At 43.7% G+C, this 24,032-nt stretch overlaps 1 protein-coding gene across 1 annotated transcript in view; it reads left to right on the plus strand.

Annotated features, from left to right (window-relative positions):
• The window catches only part of rsph14 (radial spoke head 14 homolog), a 728,187-nt gene extending 704,930 nt beyond the window's left edge, over positions 1-23,257 (plus strand). Inside the window, exon 6 of the mRNA XM_059983229.1 lies at positions 22,456-23,257. Coding sequence (XP_059839212.1) covers positions 22,456-22,694 — 239 coding nt within the window. The 3' untranslated portion in view covers positions 22,695-23,257. The remainder of the gene's footprint in view (positions 1-22,455) is intronic.
• Positions 23,258-24,032: the final 775 nt, after the last annotated feature.

Genomic DNA, 24,032 nt, shown 5'->3' on the forward strand with positions numbered 1-24,032 from the left:
GGTCGTAGGTGTTTGCTGAAAAATGCCAGGGGTTGCCAGCATGAGTTGTTCCAGCACTCCACCAACTGCTGTGTTGGATGCGTCCACCGCGAGGGTGGTAGGGACGTCTGTTCTGGGGTGCACTAGCATCACAGCGTTTGCCAAGGCTTCTTTGGTTTTAATGAAAGCGGCTGCAGCATTTTCATCCCAGGCAATGTCCTTACCCTTACCCAACATCAAGGTGAACAGGAGCGCATGATTCGGGCTGCTGAGGGGAGGAAGCGGTGGTAGAAATTCACCATACCCATGAATTCCTGCAGGCCTTTGAGTGTGTTGGGTCAGGGGAAGTGGCGGATCGCGTCTACCTTGGTGGGCAGAGGGGTTGCCCTGTAGTAATCCTGTGGCCCAGGAAGTCAATGGTGTTGAGTCCAAACTGGCATCTGGCCAGGTTGATTGTTCAGCCATGTTCACTCAGTCGGTCGTAGAGTTGACGGAGGTGGGACAGATGCTCCTGACGACTGCTGCTGGCTATGAGGATGTCGTCCAAATAGATGAATGCAAAGTCCAGGTCACGTCCCACCACGTCCTCTAGCTGCTATAACGGCTGAACGGCATTCGGAGGAACTCAAAAAGACCGAATGGAGTGATGAGTGCTGTTTTGGGGGCGTCGTCCGGTTGCATCGGGATTTGATGGTATCCCCGGACGAGGTCTACCTTGGAAAAGATCTTTGCACCGTGCAGGTTTGCTACAAAGTCCTGCATGTGCGGCACGAGGTAGCGGTCTGGAGTGGTAGCCTCGTTCAGTCTGCGGTAGTCGCCACATGGTCTCCAGCCCTCTGTTGCTTTGGGCACCATGTGCAGGGGGGAGGACCATGGGCTGTCAGACCGCCGGATGATCCCCAATTCCTCCATCCTCTTGAACTCCTCCTTCACCAGTCAGAGGGGTGGTCCCTGGGTCAGGATGCGATGCTGTACTCCATGTCTGGGCATGACTGCCATGAACTGCAGTGCCAGAACTGATGGGAAGTCTGCCAGGACTCTGGGGAATTCGTTGTTGGACAGCGTGATGGAGTCCAGGTGTGGGGCTGGCAACTTGGCTTCACCCAGGGAGAACATTTGAAAAGTCTTGGCATGGACTAGTCTCTTTCCTTGCAGGTCCACCAGCAGGCTGTGAGCTCGCAAAAACTCCGCCCCCAGGAGTGGTTGGGCCACGGCGGCCAGTGTGAAGTCCAACGTGAACTGGCTGGAGCCGAACTGTAGCCGCACTGTACGGGTGCCGTAGGTCCGTATTGCGCTGCCCTTTGCGGCCCTCAGGATGGGTCCCGGTTCTCTGTTGCGGGTGTCGTAACTCGTCGGAGCTATGATGCTGATCTCGGCTCCGGTGTCGACCAAAAAGCGGCGTTCTGACTGTTTGTCCCAGACATACACGAGGCTATCCTGATGGCCAGCCGCCATAGCCATCAGCAGCCACTGGCCCTGGCGTTTCCCGGGAAGTTGCAGGGTGGGCTACATTGGCGGGCTTCTGTGCCCCACCACTGGTGGTAGAAGCACCATTGTTCGTTGGCCTCCGCACTCCTACCTCTGGGTTTTGTGGGCTCTGCTGCTGGGCCTAGTCTGGTCTGCTGTTGGGCACGTGGCTTGGTAATTTGTGCATAGACGCCCCACTCTCCTTCTTGGCTTTCCACAGCACATCTGCCTGGGCTGCCACCGTCCGGGGGTCATTGAAATCTGCGTCGGACAGCAGCAGGGATATGTCATCGGGCAGCTGCTCTAGCAACGCCTGCTTAAACATGAGGCAGGGCTTGTGTCCTTCAGCCAGGACCAGCATCTCGTTCATTAATGCCGACGGTGGCCTGTCTCCCAAACCATCCAGGTGCAGTAAGCGGGCACCTCGCTCGCGCTCTGAGAGTCCAAAAGTCCTTATGAGCAGAGCTTTGAATGCTGTGTATTTGCCATCCTCCGGGGACGACTGTATGAATTCCTTAACCTGGGCGGCTGTCTCCTGGTCGAGGGAGCTCACCACGTAGTAGTAACATGTGGAATCCGAGGTTATCTGCCGAATGTGGAATTGGGCTTCTGCTTGTTGGAACCATAGGTGAGGTCACAGCGTCCAGAAGCTTGGCAGTTTTAACTGCATGAACAGATGCAGCATCATTCATCTTCGGTCCAAATATCGTTTGGGCCATCGGGGTCACCAATTATAGTGGTGTGCTACACGCAGTGCTGGAATAACAACATGCAGATGGTGAGTTGCAGTTGCGTAAACGCTTTATTCAAACTTTGCGGCCTCACTTTTAAGCCTTCCCATTTCCGCCCTCCCCGGGCAGGGATGCATATTCACGGTCCCTTCCTGCTTGGGGGTTTTCCCCTCGCTGGTGAAGAAGGCCTGGCGCCCTTTTCGGGGCCGGCCTCTCTGCCGACGCGCACCATTTTGTGAGCCGGTTCGAGTGCACTGGAAAGTGGGTCACCACATTATCAAGTTTTTCCATCCAAACTCCCTCCATTTCTGTGAACTGGTACACTTCCGTTGATACCTCCATATTGTTGTCCATTCTTCCTCAGAATGTCTCCTTCCTTCTCCCATTTTGTTTTAATGTATGAAGTCAAATGTGTTTTAAGATTTGACAACCCCTTATACACGCTTGAAATGATTCTACTACCGTTATATGGATTATATGCTTTTCTAACTAGCTCTATCAAGCATGTACTTGCCTTGGTTACATTTTTAAGCATCTTATTAACATATTGTCAGATTCAGATCCAGATCCAGATTCAGTTTATTGTCATTTAAAAACCACAAATGCAATGCAGTTAAAAACTGAGACAACGTTCCTCCAGAAAGATATCACAAAAGCATATGACAAAACAGACTACAGCAGAAAATCCGCGTAACATTTGGCAATCCCCAATCCAGAGTCCAGAGAGGCTGCTGCTTATTAATATCACTCTACCATCTTAGCGCGTTCCCCGGAAAGGAGCTCCAAAACCACCAGACAAAACAAGACCAGAAACTAAAGCTACAAGACCTGCACAAAACCACATAGTTACAACATATAATTACAACAGTGCAAACAATAGCATAATTTGATGAAAAACAGACCATGGGCATGGTAAAAAGTCCAAAGATGTTAAAAGACTATAAGTTCAAAAGAAACCACCACACAGTTTCCACATCCTCAGGGTCCCCGATTGACTCACCATCCCACGCTGACGGCAGAAGGGAATACCCCCGCTACAGACTTCCATGGCGCCGCCTGACTCAGCCTCTCAGACGCAGCACACAATGAAAGCTCTGTCGAACCCAGCCTCACAGACACAGCACACAGTGAAAGTGACCTGACTGCAGCGGACTCCGAGTCCGTTGAACCTCCGAGCCTCCAACCATCCCCTCCGGCACAGCTTCTCCGAGCACCATCCTCTGCCGAGCGTATTAAAATGCACCCACCACCAGCCACCGGCAATGCGACCCCGAGGACTGGAGGCCTGTTCTTCCCAGCAGAGACCTGGACCTCACAGCAGCAGCAACGAAGAAGGCCTTCCTGGAGATTTCCAGTTGTTCCTCTGTGCTCCCACGTCGCATTTGTAAATACCGATAAAAATCTTGTTTTTCTAATAAGTGTTTCTCTTTAAACATTTCAAAACTGAACAGTATGTTGCAAAGAACTGTTATTCCTTTAGCTGTCCAGTCCTTAAATCTAGCATCCAATTTATTTGGTGTAAAATCCGAGTCATTGCACACCATTTAAGAATTGCAAAATCTCCCTCTAGATTATATTCTTTTATAGTAGTTTTCCATATTTTAAGAGTCAATTTCACCCATGGGTTATCAATAGTATTTATGTACCTTTGCAGGTTGTTATCAGCCGAAATTGCTTGTATGGGGATGGGAAGTACCTGCTCCTCAATGTTTTCCCATTGAGCATCATATGATGGGTTGCACCAACATATCACAGTTCTCAACTGTGCTGCAAAATAATAATCTCTAAGAGAAGGTAGGCCCCATCCCCCCTTTTCCTTTGCTAATTGAAAAGTTTTGAGATGAACTCTAGGCCTTTTACCCCATCAAATATACCTTGATAACATCTTGTTCTGTTCACTCAATTGATTTTGATTAATCTCTATTGGTAGGGTCTGAAAGAGATATAACAGTCTGGGCAGTATATTCATTTTAATAGACTCAATCCTTGAACTGAGACTGAAAAAAGGAATCAAGTTCCATCTTGCCATATCTTCCTTAATTTTTTATATAAAGGCTGATAATTACATTCTGATAATTTTGCCAAATCTTTTGGAATAATGATGCCCAAATACTTGAAAGACTCTGTGTGCCATGCACAGGGATATCTACTTTCAATTTCTCTTGGTGGGCTATAGGAATATGAAAGTAATTGAGTTTTATCTATATTGATCTTGTATCCTGATAATTGACCATATTGTTCAAAGGATTGCATCAATTTAGATAAAGAGTATGTTGGCTGCCCTAGATAGATCAAAATGTCATCCGCATAACAAGCCAATTTATGCTCTGTCCCTTTAATATTAATTCCCCTGATATCTTCATTTTGTCTGATGTATTGAGCTAATGGTTCCAGATATAACGCGAAGAGTAGTGGTGACCGTGCACAACCCTGTCTCATGCCCCTTCCTAGGGTAAGACTATTTGATAAATATCCATTAATCCTAGTAGTAGGGTTGTCATATAGTGTCTGTATAGTTTTAATAATTGTGTCTTGGAAACCAAATCTAGTAAAACTCTGTGAAGAAAATTCCAATTAACCGAATCAAATGCCTTTTCAGTGTTCACGCTTATTACTATTGCTTCGATTTTATTTTTTTGTATATGATCTGTAATGTGAAGTGTCCTTCGTATATTGTCTTGTGTTTGGCGTTGTTGTATAAAACCTGTCTGATCGTTACGTATCAGTATGGGTAGAAACTCCTCTAATCATTTGGCCATGATGGAGGTAAATAATCTATTATCTACATTAAGAACGGATATTGGTCTAAATGACCCACATTCCATTTTATCCTTGTCTTCTTTCGGTATAGCTGAGATTATTGCTTCCTTCCAACTGGGTGGCATTTGTGCTGTTTTTAGAGCCCAGTTCAGTGTGGGGAGTAAAACAAGAATTAACTCATTTTTAAATTCTTTGTACCACTCTGCCATCTGATCCTGGTGACTTGCTTAATTTAAGCCTGCTAATTGCAGCTTTTAATTCAACTTCAGTTATGACAGCAGTCATCGTTCTATTTTGTTCTTCGCTTAAAGTAGGTAACTCTAGAGAATTCAAGAAGGTGTCAATTTGGGTTATGCTTCCCCCTGGAACTTTGGAATATAGAGTTTTGTAAAACACTTCAAAAGCTTCTTGAATTTCACTTAGCTTTTTTTTTATCATTTTCATTGTTGGGTCCCTAATTCAATGAATTATATTTTTCTGCTATCTTTTTTTCAGTTTCCACGCCAGTATTTTCATAAATTTTGATCCACTTTCATAATGTCTCCGTTTCAGAAACATTAAATTTTTCCTGATTTCTGGCGTAGCCAAACTATTAATTTCATTCCTAATTCTTTTAATTTCCCCTAATGTATCCTGTGCCAAATTCAATTTGTGTTTTTTCTCTAGTTCCTTCAGCCTATTTTGTAATTCCTCTAATGTTTTTATTCCTTATTTTTTTCTTATATGAAGATATCACTATAATTTTCCCTCTTAAGACAGCCTTCAGAGTATCCCATAAAATGGGAGGTGAAATGTGGAGTCTATTGTTGGAATAGACGTGTATAGTCTATATAATATAGTGGCCAAATGTGGAGTCTATTATCATTAAATTCTAAGTAGAGACCAATTTCTTTTTTAATTTGTTCCTTAAAGTACAGATCATTGAGTAGACTTGAATTTAGTTTCCAAATAGTATTCTTTGGTTGTAGGTCAAAATCAACAGATAAATATATAGGTACATGGTCACTTACATCTATTGCCCCAATTCCACAGGTGCTTATTTTGTCTTTGTCTTTTCCAAATGTTATGAAATAGTCTATTCTTGTATATACAGAATGGGGAGCAGAATAATGAGTGTAATCCCTTCTGTTGGGAAAAAGATCCCTCCATATATCAATTAAACCAACATTCTCATAGGTTTCATAGGCTTTTCCTATTGGAAGAGTCCTAAGTTTGGTTGTAATTGTAAATTTAAGTCTCCCCCACATATTAGGAGACTTTCGATTTCCGCTACCATAATATCAGTAATTTTTTGAAAGAAACCAATATCACTCCCCAGGGGTGCGTATATATTCAATACTGAATTTCCGTCTATATTCCCCTTACCAGAATATATCTACCCTCTTTATCTCCCATTTCAAATACTTTTTTCAAAATTTAACTTACTTGAAATAAGAATAGCAACTCCTCTCCTATGTCCTAATTTATATGAGGAGAAAAACAAATTAGTGAAGCCCATTCTCTTTAGTTTTCTATGCTCATTATCACTTAAATGAGTTTCCTGTAAATATACTACATGGGCTTGTTCTTTTTTCATTTTGGATAAAATTCTATTATGTTTGATTGGATTTAATAGCCCATTGACATTAAAAGAAATTAATTTTACTTTGTCCTTAGCCATCTGTATTTATCTGTCAATGTATCATCGAAATTAGCAGAATAAAACTTAATCAATCTACTACCTGAACAAATAAGAACCAAGAAACGCAAATAATAACAAAAATGGCAATGAACATGTGATTCCAAGGCTGAGGTCTCTAGTAGATGACCCTGTGTTGAGCTAGAGGAAATGTCTAGCTGTGGGGAATAACCCCTCCTACTTGTGAGTTGAGGGCCCCCGTTGCAGTACTCATAAAAGTCAGTGAACAAATCCATTACACAGAAAAGATTTCCCTGTGTACTCCTCCTCTCTCTCTCTCTCTCTCTCTCTCTCTCTCTCTCTCTCTCTCTCTCACTCTCACTCTCTCTTTCTCTCTCTCTCTCTCTCTCTCTCTCTCTCTCTATATATATATATATATATATAATGGTGGGAAAAAAGGAGTAAGTGAGCAAATCAAGAATAACAACTAAGTAATATAAAATCCACATTATAATAAGTATTTCTCGAGATAGGTATATCACCGTGTACTTTTGCTTCGGTTTAGCTTCTCAACACTTTAAAGTTAGCCAAACCTTATGGCTCTTCTGGAGGGGGTGAGAACTGTCTTTGGAAAACTCCCAGTCTCTTTCTGATATACTTCTCTCGGCCTCCTCCCGTCTCCTGCCTTCTCGATTCACGCACTATTTCCCAAGTGGAATGGGATAATTCCTCTGGCTGGCTTTCCCTCGGTTTGATCACACTGATGGGCAACCCTCTGGCCTTCATGTCTGTAGTCGCCTCTTCCACTGTCTCGTACAACCGCATCCCGTCTTCATAAAACACCGAAGATTAGCAGGGTACGGAGTTTGAAATCTAATCCTTTCTTGCTTTCGTTCTCGCTTTACTTCAGAGTATTCTTTACATTTCTGCAGGACCCGCAGGGGGGTAATCCTGGTCAAAATATATTAAGTTATTCTTCTTACCTCTTCTTACCCCAGGCCCTTCGTAGAATCTCCGCCTTGGTACTGGGAGTGTGGCTTATCTGCTCTATCTCGGGTAGGCTTCAGGAAGAGCACGCGATGCGCTCTCTTGATTTCCAGCTCCTTAGTCGAGGGCAGCTCCAGCGGATCCCGCAGCAACTTTCCAACAAACTCCATCATAGACAAGCCTTCCGCTCCTTCCAGAACGTTGTATATTCTGATATTTTTCTGCCATGATCTTCCCTCCAAGTCAAGCAGCTTACCTTCTTGGTGATTTAATACTTTTATCGTCTTACTCAGTATTCATTCCATGTTTTGAACGCAATCTTCCACTTTCTCAATTCGAGTCTCTGCCACCACTATTTTTTGATTGACATTGGTGAGCTCTGACTTAATATCATTTAGCTGCTGCTTTATATCTTTATGGGAACTCCCTTATCTCTTTCAGAATTTCAATCATATTCGCTGCTTCGCCTGAACGAGGCCCAGCATCTGCCTCGCTAGCTCGTTGCACTCCTCTCGACCACAGGCTCCGCAGTCACTTTTTTATTTCCATTCTTTTTCCCCATTCTTGCCCCTCTTTTCAGTTCAAATATTTTTCAAAAAATACTATATTTGTTGGGTTAAAAGGGCTTAACACGCGTTTTTCCAGAGGAGCTAGTGACTTAAGCTGCCATTCTCGACAATGACGTCACCGAAACCACCTCCTATTAGTTTTTCGAGGAAGTTGCCAGGAAAGTGAGTGAAGGGAAGGCAGTGGATGTTGTCTACATGGACATCAGTAAAGCCTTTGACAAGTCCCGCATGGGAGGTTAGATAGGAAGATTCAGTCACTAGGTAGTAAATTGGATTAGACATTGGCTCAATGGGAGAAGTCAGAGAGTAGTAGTGGAGGATTGCTTCTCTGAGTGCAGGCCTGTGACTCGTGGTGTGCCACAGGAATCAGTGCTGGGTCCATTGCTATTTGTCATCTATATCAATGATCTGAATGATAATGTGGTAAATTGGATCAGCAAATTTGCTGATGATACAAAGACTGGAGGTGTAGTGGACAGTGAGGAAGGTTTTCAAAGCTTGCAGAGGGACTTGGACCAGCTGGAAAAATGGACTGAAAGATGGCAGATGGAGTTTAATACAGACAAGTGTGAGGTATTGCACTTTGGAAGGAAAAACCAAGGTAGAACATACAAGTTAAGTGGTGGGACACTGAGGAGTGCAGTAGAACAGAGGGATCAGGGAATACAGATACAAGTTTGGAGTATTGTGTGCAGTTTTGGTCACCGAATTACAGGAAGGATATTAATAAGGTTGAAAGAGTGCAGAGAAGGTTTACAGGGATTGTCTATGGAGTCTCTGTGGGTGGATGTTAGGAATAGGAAGAGTTCAATAACTCTACTTGGTGTTTTTTATAGGCCACCCAATAGTAACAAGGACATCGAGTAACAGATAGGGAGACAGATTCTGGAAAGGAGTCACAATAATAGGGTCGTTGTGTTGGGAGATTTTAATTTCGCAAATATTGATTGGCATCTCCCTAGAGTGAGGGGTTTAGATAGGGTAGAGTCTATTAGGTGTGTTCAGGAAGATTTCTTGACACAGTATGCAGATAAGCCTACAAGAGAAGAAGCTGTACTTGATCTGGTATTGGGAAATGAACCTGGTCAGGTGTCAAGTCTCTCAGTGGGAGTTTTTTGGAGATAGTGATCACAATTCTATCTCCTTTACCATAGCATTGGAGAGGGATAGGAACTGACAAGTTAGGGAAACGTTTAATTGGAGTAAGGGGAAATATGAGGCTATCAGGCAGGAACTTGGAAGCATAAATTGGAAACAGATGCTTCAGGGAAACGTACAGAAGAAATGTGGCAAATGTTTGGGGGATATTTGCCTGGGGTTCCAAGTAGGTACATTCCAATGAGACATGGAAAGAATGGTAGGGTACAAAGGTCCGTGGTGGACAAAGGCTGTTGTAAATCTAGTCAAGAAAAAAAGAAGAACTTATGAAAGGTTCAAAAAACAAGGTAATGATAGGCATCTAGAAGATTATAAGGGTAGCACGGTGGAGCTTAAGAATGAAATTAGGAGAGCCAGAGGGGGCCATGAGAAGGGCTTGGTGAACTGGATTAAGGAAAACCCCAAAGCATTCTACAAGTATGTGAAGAGCAAATGGATAGGACCAATCACGTGTGACAGTGAAAAAGTGTGTATAGAACCGGAGGAAATAGTTGGGATGTAGCCCAGGCTACTGTGGGAAGTGAGGGACGAGATTGCTGAACCTCTGGCGAAGATCTTTGCATCATCAATGAGGATGGGAGAGGTTCCGGAGGATTGAGGGTTGCAGATGTTGTTCCTTTATTCAAGAAAGGGAGTAGAGATAGCCCAGGAAATTATAGATCAGTGGGTCTTATTTCAGTGGTTGCTAAGTTGATGGAGAAGATCCTGAGAGGCAGGATTTATGAACATTTGGAGAAGCATAATATGATTAGGAATAGTCAGCATGACTTTGTCAAAGGCAGATCAAGCCTTACAAGCCTGATTGAATTTTTTGAGGATGTGACTAAACACATTAATGAAGGTAGAGCAGTAGATTTTAGCAAGGCATTTGATAAGGTACCCCATGCAAGTCTTATTGAGAAAGTAAGGAGGCATGGGATCCAAGAAGGCATTGCTTTGTGGATCCAAAACTGGCTTGTGTCCAGTGGTGTGCACCAGTGATCTGTTCTAGGACCCCTACTCTTTGTGATTTTTATAAATGACCTGGATGAGGAAGTAGAGGGATGGGTTAGTAAACTTGCTGATGACACAAAGGTTTGGGGTATGTGGATAGTGTGGAGGGTTGTCAGAGGTTACAGCGGGAAATTGATAGGATGCAAAAATGGGCTGAGAAGTGGCAGATGGGAGTTCAATCCAGATAAGTGTGAGGTGATTCATTTTGGTAGATCAAATAAGATGGCAAAATATAGCATTAATGCTAAGACTCTTGGCAGTGAGGAGGATCAAAGGGATCTTGGGGTCCGAGTCCATAGGACACTCAAAGATGCTACACAAGTTAACTCTGTAGTTAAGAAGGCATACGGTGCATTGGCCTTCATCAATCGTGGGATTGAGTTTAAGAGCCAGGAGGTGATGTTGCAGCTATATAGGACTCTGGTCAGACCCCACTTGGAGTGCTGTGCTCAATTCTGGTCATCTCACTACAGGAAGGATGTGGGTGCAGAGGAGATTCACAAGAATGTTGCCTGGATTGGGGAGCATGCCTTATGAGAATAGGTTGAGTGAACTCAGCCTTTTCTCCTTGGAGTGACGGAGGATGAGGGGTGACCTGATAGAGGTGTTCAAGATAATGAGAGGCATTGATCGTGTGGATGGTTGGAGGTTTTTCCCCAGGGCTGAAATGGCTAAGATGAGAGGGCATAGTTTTAAGGTGCTTGAAGTAGGTAGAGAGGAGATGTCAGGGGTCAGTTTTTTTTTATGCAGACAGTGTTGAGTGTGTGGAATTGGCTGCCAGCGGTGATGGTGGTGACGGAATCGATAGGGTTTTTTAAGAGACTCCTGGTTGGCTATGCAGAGCTTCGAAAAATAGAGGGTTATGGGTAAAGCCTAGGTAGTTCTAAGGTAGGGACATGTTTGGCACAGCTTTGTGGGCCGAAGGGTCTGTATTGTGCTGTAGGTTTTCTATGTTTCTATGTTTCAAGAATGAGGTATAGTGCCTTGAAAAATTATCAGCCCTCAACCCTTTTTTCACATAAATATCTATTAAAACTGGTGACTTGGTCAATTTTATTTGTGAATCACATGCTTCTTTTTTCACAGTAGAGACCCAAAACAGGGAAAATAGTAAAGTATGAAAAACTAAAAATTCAAAAACTGAAAAGTCAGCAGTTCAAAAGTATTCATCCCACTTCGTTCAGCGCTTAGCTGAACCAACTCTCACAGTTATTACAGTCAGCAGTCTTTTTTGGGTATGTCTCTTTTAGCTCTGCACAATGTGATGGAGCAAGATTTGCTCATTCCTCCTAGCAAAATTGCTCAAGCTGTGCCAGGTTATTAAGGGAGCAGCTTTAGACAGCAATCTTGAGGTCTTGCCAAAGATGCTCAGTCAAGTTAACGTCAAGAATCTGACTGGGCCACTCAAGGACATCAGTTTTCTTTATGGTTGCTCTGGCAGTGTGCTTTGGGTTGCTGTCCTTCTGAAAGACCAGCCTCCTCCCCAGTTCAAGTTTTCTGGCAAGAGGCAATCCTGCATGTCTCTATATTTAGCAGCATTCATCTTCCCATCAATACTGACAAGATTTCCAGTTCCTGCTGCTGAAAACCAACCCCATAGCATGATACTACCTCCACCACACTTTACAGTAGTGATGGTGTTAACTGGTTGATGTGTAGTATTATATTTATGCCTCATGTGCCACTTAGTGTTGAGGCCAAGGATTTCCACTTTAGTCTCTTCCAACCTCACGACCTTCTTCCACATCTTTACAAAGGTCATTGTACAGTTTGTATGAATAAGCTAGGGCCTCTTCCTTAAGTACCTCTTTGTGCAAGGCCTTGGAGTGTGGAACCATGCATTAGGGTTAGGCTTAGGATTAGGGTTTATCTCCAGTTGCAGCTCAGTAAGTGACTGTTGCCATCACAGTCGCCTCTCTTACAAGTGCCATTCTTCTCTGATCTAGGCAGTGTGGCTGTGGTTTCACGTTGGACTGCACTGAGCTCCGATGTATGCTCAGTGCCTTTGAGCTGGTCTTGTACCCTTCCCCAGATTGGTGATTCTCTATTATCATTTCCCTGGCTGGTCTTGAATGCTCTTTTGTCTTGATTTTGGTTTGTTCTGTTGAAAATCTACTATACTGTTGGACCTTACAGAGAGAGGAGGTATTTATTCTTATGAATTCACTGAAAACAGGTGATTCTCCAATTTTCTGCATCAACAAGGCAGGTGATAGAGAAGGGACGCGCTCAGACTGAAGGCTTGAGATGTGTCTATTTTAATACAAGGAGTGTTGTGAACAAAGTGGATGAGCTTAGAGCATGGATCAGTACTTGGAGCTATGGTGAGGTGGCCATTACAGAGACTTGGATGGCTCAGGGATAGATTTGGTTACTCCAAGTGCCAGTTTTAGATGTTTCAGAAAGGACAGGGATGGAGACAAAAGAGGTGGGGGCGTGACACTCTTGATCAGAGATAGTGTCACGGCTGCAGAAAAGGTGGACATCATGGAGGGATCGTCCATGGAGTCACTGTGGGTGGTGGTTAGGAACAGGAAGGGGTGAATAAACTCTACTGGGTGTTTTTTATAGGCCGCCTAATAGTAACAAGGATATTGAGGAGCAGATAGGAAAACAGATCCTGGAAGGGTGTAATAATTACAGAGTTGTCATGGTTGGAGATTTTAATTTCCCAAATATCGATTGGCATCTCCCTTGAGCAATGGGTTTAGATGGGATGGAGTTTGTTAGGTGTATTCAGGAAGGTTTCTTGACACAATAAACCTACAATAAGCCTACAAGAGGAGAGGCTGTACTTGATCTCGTATTGGGAAATGAACCTGGTCAGGTATCAGATCTCTCAGTGGGAGAGCATTTTGGAGATAGTGATCACAATTCTATCTCCTTTACCATAGCATTGGAGAGGGATAGGAACAGACAAGTTAGGGAAACATTTAATTGGAGTAAGGGGAAATATGAGGCTATCAGGCAGGAACTTGGAAGCATAAGTTGGGAACAGATGTTCTCAGGGAATCATACGGAAGAAATGTGGCAAATGTTCAGAGGATATTTGCGTGGGGTTCTGAGTAGGTACTTTCCAATAAGAAATGGAAAGGATGGTAGGGTACAGGAACCATGGTGTACCAAGGCTGTTGTAAATCTAGTCAAGAAGAAAAGAAGAGCTTACAAAAGGTTCAAAAAACAAGGTATTGATAAAAATCTAGAAGATTATAAGGCTAGCAGGAAGGAGCTTAAGAATGAAATTAGGAGAGCCAGAAGGGACCGTGAGAAGGGCTTGGCAGACTGGATTAAGGAAAACCCCAAGGCGTTCTACAAGTATGTGAAAAGCAAGAGGATAAGATGAGCAAGAATAGGACCTATCAAGTGTGACAGTGGGGAAGTGTGTATGGAACCAGAGGAAATAGCAGAGGTACTTAATGAATACTTTACTTCAGTATTCACTATGGAAAAGGATCTTGGTGATTGTAGTGATGACTTGCAGCGGACTAAAAAGCTTGGGCGTGTAGATATTAAGAAAGAGGATGTGCTGGAGCTTTTGGTAAGCATCAAGTTGGATAAGTCGCCAGGACTGGATGAGATGCACCCCAGGCTACTGTGGAAGGTGAGGGTGGAGATTGCTGAGCCTCTCGTGATGACCTTAGCATCATCAATGGGGACGGGAGAGGATCTGGAGGATTGGACGGTTGCGGATGTTGTTCCATTATTCAAGAAAGGGAGTAGAGATAGCCCAGGAAATTATAGACCAGTGAGTCTTACTTCAGTGGTTGGTAAGTTGATGGAGAAGATCCTGAGAGGCAGGATTTATGAACATTTAGAGATGTATAATATGATTAGGAATAGTCAGCATGGCTTTGTCAAGGGCAGGTCATACCTTACAAGCCTGATTGAATTTTTTGAGGATACGACTAAACACATTGATGAAGATAGAGCAGTAAATGTAGCGTATATGTATTTCAGCAAGGCATTTGATAAGATAACCCATGCAAGGCTTATTGAGAAAGTAAGGAGGTGTGGGATCCAAGGGGACATTGCTTTGTGGATCCAGAACTGGCGGCTTGCCTGCAGAAGGCAAAGAGTGGTTGTAGATGGGTCATATTCTGCATGGAGGTTGGTGACCAGTGGTGTGCCTCAGGGATCTATTCTGGGACCCCTTACTTCTCGTGAATTTTAAAAATGACCTGAATGAAGAAGTGGAGGGTTGGGTTAGTTAGTGAATTTTCTGATGACACAAAGGTTGGGGGTGTTGTGGATAATATGGAGGGCTGTCGGAGGTTACAGAGGGACATTGATAGGATTCAAAACTGGGCTGAGAAATGGCAGAAAAAATCCAACCCATCTGCCATAAGCGTGAAGTGGTTCATTTTGGTAGGTTAAATATGATGGCAGAATATAGTATTAATGGTAAATCTCTTGGCAGTGTGGAGGATCAAAGGGATCTTGGAGTCCAAGTCCATAGGACGCTCAAAGCAGCTGTGCAGGTTGACTCTGTGGTTAAGAAAGCATACGGTGATGAAAGCATAAGCCTTCATCAATCATGGAATTGAATTTAGGAGCCAAGAGGTAATGTTGCAGCTATATAGGACCCTGGTCAGACCCCACTTGGAGTGCTGTGCTCATTTCTGGTCGCCTCACTACAGGAAGGTCATGGAAACCATAGAAAAAGTACAGAAGAGATTTACAAGAACGTTGCCTGGATTGGGGAGCATGCCTTATGAAAACAGGTTGAGTGAACTCGGCCTTTTCTCCTTGGAGCGATGGAGAATGAGAAGCGACCTGATAGAGGTACATAAGACGATGAGAGGCATCGATCATGTGGATAGTCAGAGGCTTTTTCCCAGGGCTGAAATGGCTGCCACAAGAGGGCACAGGTTTAAGGTGCTGGGGAGCAGGTACAGAGGAGATGTAAGGGGTAAGTTTTTTATGCAGAGAGTGGTGAGTGTGTGGAAAGAGCTGCCGGCAATGGTGGTGGAGGCAGGTACGATAGGGTCCTTTAAGAGACTTTTGGATAGTTACATGAAGCTTAAAAAAATAGAGGGTTATGTGTAACCCTAGTAATTTCTAAGTTAGGGACATGTTCGGCACAACTTTGTGGGCCAAGCCTGTATTGTGCTGTAGGTTTTCTATGTTTCTATTTTTCTAACAAATTGGGTGAGTTGGTAAAGTAAATCAGCATTATCACTAATAAGGAAAGTTAGTGTAGTAATTACAAAGGAGATGAATACTTTATCAGCCTCACAATTTTGGTTTTTAATTTTTAATGAATAGTTGACTGGTTTTGAAATTTTTCTTTTGAGTTGACGTAACCCTGTCACTGTAGGCCGGGGGTCGGCAACCTGCGGCTCCCGAGCCATTTGTGGCTCTTTCACCTCTGTGCTGCGGCTCCCTGTGGCTTTGGGAAATAATTGGTCAGTATTTAATTAAAATGTATTTTATGTTAGTTTGTTAGCTTTTGAAATGTAATTCTAAATTTGAAGATTATGGGGATCTTGTACAATCTAAGTGTGGCTGGCACATCCGAAACGGCTCACAATTAGCCAGCATTCCGGCTAAGGGAGATAGCCTACGGGGGTTTGTGAGTACGCGTCTTTTGCAGCATCTGCGTCCATGGGGGCTGGGTTGAGGGAGGCTTAAAAGCAAGGCTGTTTAGTTCGAATAAAGCTATCTTTGACTGCAGTTTACTGACACCGCTACAACGTGTTTTTATCGCTGGCTGTCCAGACGGAAGGTGCTGAAACGCTTTGTCGCGTGTCTGGAAGAAGTGAAAACTTTCCTGGGCAGCAAAGGGCTCACCTTTCCTGAGCTGGAACAGCCAGAGTGGCTGGAAAAGCTACACTTCATGGTAGACATGACAGCGCACCTGAACACGCTGAACACAGCTCTTCAGGGGAAAGGACGCACAGCCCTGCACATGTTGGAGGATGTTTTGGCATTCGAGCGCAAGTTGACGTTGCTTGCCAGAGATTTACAGAAAGGCACTTTGTCTCACTTCCCCAATTTGAGAGAGTTCAAACAAGGTCACGACATGATAATTTCGGAGTATTTACATTCTGCAATCATCGCAATGCAAACATCGTTTGGGAAACGCTTCTGTGAGTTCAGAGAGGAAAAAAACACATTATCCTTCCCGGTCACTCCCTTAAGCATAGATCCTTCCCTACTGAATACGACTGCATTGGCAGGTGTGAGTCAACCTGATCTTGAGATGGAACTGGCCGACATAGCCGACAAAGACATATGGGTGTCCAAGTTTAGACGCTTGACAGCAGACCTTGAAGATGTTGCCCGTCAGAAGGCCGTTCTTGCTCAGAAACACAAATGGAGTGATATTGAAAACCTTCCAAAACCGGACAAACTTGTGTTCGAAACATGGAATGCTATGCCCGACATTTATGTAAACATTAAAAAGTATGCGCTTTGAGTCCTGTCGATCTTTGGATCCACATATGTAAGTGAGCAGGTGTTCTCCAACATGAACTTTATTAAAAACAAACATCGCGCACGCCTCACAGATGACAGCTTGCGATCCTGTGTAAAGATGAAGGTGACGTCATACAGCCCTGATGTGCAGACGCTGTGCGCTGAGGTCCAGGAGCAGAAATCCCATTAACCAAGTATGATAAATATTTTAATTGCCTATTATTTTATGTATATTCATATTTTTTCATTGTTCAGTGAAATAGTCCTTTTATTTTTCAGGCTGACAGCTGGCTGATGTTATTTTTGGTTTGCTGCTGGCGGAAAATTTAAGTTCGGCGTTTTTCATAAATACAAGAAGGACTCAAATAGACATTGAGTATTTTACTTAAAAGTAACTTTCAACCCAACGTCTTTTTTTCGGAGTTCAAAATGTTTTTGTTGCATGCAGAAATGTAATTTCGTTTTCTCTGCAGGAGTTCATCAATTTCATAAATGCAACACATTATAGTTTGTTTATACATAGCATAAAGGCAAAAAAAAACGTTGTATGCAGTGTTATTTCATTTTAAATGTCAAACGGGTTTTGCGGCTCCCAGTGTTTTCTTTTCTGTGGGAAACGGGTCCAAGTGGCTCTTTCAGTGGTAAAGGTTGCTGACCCCTGCAGGCTCACAATGAGTTAGTTGTTACTGTGAATACAAACTAACAGCAACATAGTTCATGTTAAGAAAACCAGCAGAAAATAAAATGGCCAGCAGCATAACTGTATTGATACAATAAAGCATGGTCTTAAAGCAGGGAATTATGTTCTGCTCCCTCCAAAATAGGCATGTCCTCATGACTTTGTAAATCTTTGACACTTATCAAACTCATTATTAATAACACAACACATACTCAGTAACAACGACAGTTGTGTTCACACAGTTTTCAGGCAAACGCCTTATGGCATCCAAATGAATTAAGTGATTACAGGACCTCCAATCTGTTTGTAAATGGAGGTAAAATATCTCACCTTTGGGACTGACACAGCACTCCTACACCAGCTTTTCTGAAGGTTTCCTGACTGTCTAAGAATGTATTACCGCAGCTTCAGTTTCTTCAATTTCACTTTCCTTTAACAGTCATTATTTCATCAGCTTGAGTCTTTTCTCTCGACTTTTCGTGTTTACTTTGAGATGCCTCATCCTGACTATGAATCGTACCTTCCTACAACTCAAGTTTCTTTGCCCTCTGACTAGACTTGGCTTCATCTTCAATTATGTTGGAGTCTGTTTCCCTTTCTCTATCTAATATCACGTCTGGTTGTCCAGTGGTTGTACTACTAACCCATTGGTCTCACCCTATTGGGAATATTCCCTTTACCCCACCCATCTGGGTCGCTCTCATTTCTTTCAAACTGGACAGATTCTCTTCTGCTGTTATAAAACTCTTAAAAGGACATTATGTCAAGTTCATGTTTAATTGTCATTCAACCATACATGAATACTCATGGATACAGCCAAACTAAACAGTGTTCCTCTGGGACCGAGGTGCAAAACACAGTACCAACAGTCATTCACAGCACAAAGCACACGTAGCACATTAAAAATGGTAGTAAAATATAGTAACACTCAAAATATATAATACAGCCCAAGCCCTGAGTGGCACATCCTGCAAACTGGTGATGCATGGGTGTTATAAGTTCTTAGTAGTCAGCATGTCATTGTACCAATCGAATACTGAAGAACAGTGCTGACAGGAGGTGCCAGCCCCAACCCGGCATGGGTGCTGTGCTACACCAGCTCCTTGTACCTGCAGCTGAGGCCTTTCCCTCACAACAACCGAGGCCACCCAGCTCCCCCACCGCCTGACTCACCAGTAAACAATGGAAACAGACTTGCAGCATTTTACATTATCAATGTTCGACAAGGTCTTGTGATCACAAGAGAAATATCCAAGACAATCACTCGCAGTTAGACTCGCCTTTGCTCACGGGCTCCAATGCCTTCCCGTAGCAGGTAGTAACACTGTCCAGCTCCTTCACAAGCGAGCTGCTCACCGATGGGATAGACCTGCAGTACCTGAACTTCTTCATGTCCAGCATTGTTTAGTGATCATAAAAAGACAAGAACACCTTTGATTGCCTCCCGAGGGGCTGCTGCATTCAAAGACCCCGCCGTATTACTGGAAGATGATTATCTTTGATACTGTTGCCCCAAAAGGCTGTATAGTCAGCCTGTTCCACTCCTTGGACCCTCATAACAGCGGGGCCATATTCCACTCTTGTTATAGTTTGATGCTGATACCACAGAGAGGGCCATCTCTCAAATAGCAGTGAGTCAGAGTACAGGAAGGAGATCGAGATCCGAGTGACACAATGTCCCTCAATGTTGGCAAAACAAAAGAACGCTTTTGATTTCTGGGAAGAGGGTCATGAACGTGCACATGTTTAAGTCCATGGTGCTAAGATCAAGAGGATTGAGAGTTTCATGTCACTATAGACTGTCCTAGTCCATCCACATTGATGTCACAGGCAAGAAAACTCACTAAAGCCTCTACTTCCTCAAGTCCTCATCAAAAACTGCATCACAGAAAGGCCCTTCAGCCCATCCAGTCTGTGTCGAGCTATTTAAACTGCCTAGTCCCATCAACCTGCACCCAGATCATAGCCCTCCGTATTCCTCCCATGTATGAACATACCCCAACATCTCTTAAATGTTGAAATTGAAATCGCATCACCATTTGTGCTGGCCCCTCATTCTATACTCTCATTACCCTTCAGTGAAGAAGTTACCCCTCATGTAACCCCTAAAACTTTTCACCTTTCACCCTTAACCATGACCTCTAGTTGCACAATAGAATAAAGCCTGCTTGTATATAACCTATCTATATCCCTCAAAACTGTTTATACTTCCATCAAATGTCCCTTCAGTCTTCTATGTTCTTGGGAATCAAGTTCTAACCTATTCAATCTTTTCTTACAGCTCAGGTCCTACAGTCCCAGCAACATCCTTGTGAATTTTCTCTGTACACTTTCAATCTCATTTACACCTTTCCCATGGTGGGTGACCAAAACTGCATACACAATGCTTCAAATTACGCCTCACCTACATCCTATTTAACTCAGCTCCTGTACTCAGTACTTTCAGACAAATAAAATTTGCCATGTCTCCTTTGACCCTCACCAGTTTTTACCGATGCACCATAGAAACCATCCCATCTCGGTTCAGCAACTGTTCCGCTTGAGACTGCAAGAAACCGTTGAGTTGTGAACACAGTTCAGCACTTCATGGAAACCAAAGTCCCCTCCATGGACACCTTCTGCACTTCTTACTGCCTCGTTAAAGCAGCCAGCATAATCAAAGATCCATCCCACCCTAGGAAATTCCCTCTTTTCCCTCTTCCATGGGGCAGAGGGCAAAGGTCTGTTTTTATCCCACTTGAGTAAGACCATAAGATATAGGAGCAGAAGTAGGCCATTCAGCCCAGTGAGTCTGTTCTGCGATTCAATCATGGGCTGATCCAATTAGGGCTGTTAAAGGTTACAGTGGGACATTGATAGGATGCAAAACTGGGCTGAGAATTGGCAGATGGAGTTCAAACAAGTGCGAAGTGGTTCAGTTTGGTAGGTTAAATATGATGGCAGAATATAGTATTAATGGTAAGACTCTTGGCAGTGTGGAGGATCAGAGTGATCTTGGGGTCCGAGTGCATAGTTTGTCTCTCTGGTTAAGGCGTATGGTGTATTGGCCTTCATCAATCGTGGAACTGAATTTAGGAGCTGAGAGGTAATGTTGCAGCTAGATAGGACCCTGGTCAGACCCCACTTGGAGTATTGTGCTCAGTTCTGGTCTCCTTACTACAGGAAGGATGTGGAAACCATAGAAAGAGATTTACAAGAATGTTGCCTGGATTGGGGGGCATGCCTTATGAGAACAGGTTGAGTGAACTCGGCCTTTTCTCTTTGGAGTGACGGAGGATTCTCATAAGATGATGAAATGTATCTTAGACGGTGTATAAGATGATGAGATGCTTTGATTGTGTGGATAGTCAGAAGCTTTTTCCCAGGTCTGAAATGGTTGCAATGAGAGGACACAGGTTTAAGGTGCTGGGGAGTAGGTACAGAGGAGTTGTCAGGGGTAAATTTTTTACACAGAGAGTGGTGAGTGCGTGGAATGGGCTGCCAGCAACTGTGGTGGAGGTGGATACGATAGGGTCTTTTAAGAGACTTTGGATAGGTACATGGAGCTTAGAAAAATAGAGGGCTGTGGGTAAGCCTAGTAATTTCTAAGGTGGGACATGTTCGGCGCAACTTTGTGGGCTGAAGGAACTGTATTGTGCTGTAGGTTTTCTATGCTTCTAATTCTTGCAGTCATCCCCACTCCCCTGCCTTCTCCCCATACCCTTTGATGCCCTGGCTAATTAAGAACCATGCCCTTTGATGTCCTATCTATCTCTGCCTTAAATGCACCCAATGACTTGGCCTCCACAGCCGCTCATGACAACAAATTCCACAGATTTACCACCCTCTGACTAAAGTAATTTCTCCACATCTCTGTTCTAAATGGATGTTCTTCAATCTTGAAGTCTTGTCCTAGATTCCCCTACCGTGGGAAATAACTTTGGGAAATAATCTAATCTGTTCAATGATGAGATGGACTTCTGACCTAACAGTCTAACTCATTATGGCCTTGTACCTCGCTGTCTGCCTGCACTGCACTTTTTCTGTAATTATAGCACTCTATTCTGCATTCTGTTATTGTTTTCCCTTTGTTATGATCCCAGCCCCCTCCTTTGTGAGAATCGCAAGAGCACCCATTGAGGGGGGGTCAGTAGACCCAGGAAGTGGGAGAGAGAGAGAGATGTGCTGAATAGACTCAGGAAGTGGGAGAGAGAGAAATGTGCTGAAGAGCACGTTCCACCCGGGATGCAAAATAAGGCGACAGTGACTATTGTCTCATGGAGACCACGTGAAAAGCCCTCGGGCAAGGTGGGCTGGTTGAGAGAGAGATTGCATCATCCCAACCTGATTGACACCTGCGACCCCGTGAGGAAGTATAAAGGAGGGTCTCAGGGGGACAGCCCCTCAGACGCACCAAGAAGACACAAGAGTGATCCCGCAGCAGCGGGAAGCCATTCTGAAGGAAGCCACATGCGTTAGATTCCGGGATTGGAATTTGTGGCTGGAATCACGGAAAACCGCTTTTAACTAACATCGGGGAGAGGGAACCAATGCACCCCCCGATTTCACGGAAGCTTCATAAAGACCCGGCAAGTCTTTCCTCTTCTTCCCAATCTCTCTCTCTCGGTCGCCCCACGTGAAACCCAGCGATTCCCAAAAGGCTGAAGCCTGCAGACTTCTGAGTGACTTTTATATTTCCAACGGACAATCTATTAACCCCTAGACAACAGTAGAGCTCACTTCTTAATGATGATTATTACTATACCCGCGCTTTAGATTGAGTATTGATGACGTGCATTATCTGAATGTTTGTATTAACCTTACTTTTGTGCCCCTTCATAAATAAAAACGTTTGAAAATAGTGACATCAGACTTCAACAGACCTCTCTATCTTTGCTGGTAAGTTATCCAGTTACGGGATACGTAACACCTTGTATGACCTCAATGCAAAGTAATCGGTATAGATGGTGTGCAAAAGAAAGGTTTTCACTGTACCTCGGTAACTGTGACAATAATAAATCAATATGTTCTCTGGCTTCGGACAATCAAGGAATTTCATTGCACCCTGGTGTGTTTGACAATGAGCTAATCTGATCTGCTTGTGTTGTGTTTCAACAGGGAAGTATAAAGCACTGGAGGCTGACATCATCCCCCCTTTGCTCATCCTGCTGAACGACCCAGTAAGCATGGTCCGGCTGAACGTCATCAAAACCATCACCACCATGTCTGAAATCCCTGAGGGCAGAAAGATACTGCTGGACCACCTGCTGCTCTTTGAGCGCATGGCACAGGACCCCAGTGAGGCCATCAGAAAGGCTGTTAAGATCGCTATTGATGTCATCACTTGGAAACCATAGCTGACACAAACTAATGCTTTGCACATCTCCGAGGCCCAAAAAACTCACATTGTTTTTCTTCGACACTTCAGTCCCATCTTGCATTTTCAATTTGGTTCACATGTTTTGCCTTCCTTTATGTTGGTTTCTGCCCTGGTCACACCCCACTCTCTGTCTTACCATCCCATATTGCCTGCAGCCCTATTGAGCATCCTTTGGTCTTGTTTTAAATTTTGACAATCAGTAGCTACCAGCTTTACCTCGTTTGTCATCAAGTTAATTTTTTTCCATTACCAAATACGAAATGTGTCAAATTTGAATGTTCTACTTTAAAATTGAGATCTCATTATCCTCAAAATTTTGCTAATTCTTCTCAAATGATCATTTCCATGTCCCATTATGCCTCTCCCTGCATGCTCTCTTACTCCTTCTTCTGCCCCCAACCCCCACCCCTTCTTTCTCTTGCTGAAGCTCTGGCCCCTGCACTCTAGTAATCAGTGACTATCAGTATCTTTGTTCTGTGTAGTGCTTTGGTGTTCAATAGCTTGAGTATAGTGGAAATAAACTGCAAATATCACTCAGCATTTGTACAGCCTTAAGTGTGTAATTTTCTTAATTGTGTTATCATCATTGTGTCAATCAAATTAATGTGGACTTTATTTATAGAGTTTATTTGCTGACAAACTGTATTTAGGTTAAATCATTTACTGATTCACAAGCTCAACACAAAAAGCAGATTGTCTTTGTGTTAATCATTCCAACACAGTGAATATTACTGAACCAGCCAAATGCATGCACAAGGTAGTACCAAATCACCTGTACCAGGAGCTCTTGGAGTCAGCCAACCCTGGGTAAGCTAAAAGAGTAGGGAATTACATCCCTGGACAGCTGCCTAGGTAAAAAAAAATCATAGAGTTTTGCAAGATGGAATCAAGCCCTTCAGCCTGGCATTGACAATGGCCGGAAGAGATTGAACTTGGCTTTGTGGAGTTCCCAGTTACCTCGTCACAGGAGGGGGTTCAAAGGCAGCTGGCTTGTATGCATGAATCCACAACAATCAAGGCTCTGAGGAGGAAGGAGAGAAATGGGTAAAAAACTAGGTGTTGTAGAGAAGCAAAGGCATTCCAGTGTCAATGTAGAATTTGGTGCCGAGTCCAAAGAGGACTTCTTGAATCCCAGGGAGTGTAATTGTCAATTAGTAAAGAACTCTTGGTTCAACTCCCTGTAACTCCCTTTAGGAATTGTGTGTGCGATGTAGCATGTCTTTGATACATTGCTGTTCCAGGTTTAGTTGAGAGCATAGAAGGCAGTATACAGGTTAATGGAAGGGTTCTTAGCAGTGTGGTGGGACAGAGGGAT

This window comes from Hypanus sabinus, chromosome 10 (genome assembly GCF_030144855.1).
Source record: "Hypanus sabinus isolate sHypSab1 chromosome 10, sHypSab1.hap1, whole genome shotgun sequence".
Classification (NCBI taxonomy): Eukaryota; Metazoa; Chordata; class Chondrichthyes; order Myliobatiformes; family Dasyatidae; genus Hypanus; species Hypanus sabinus.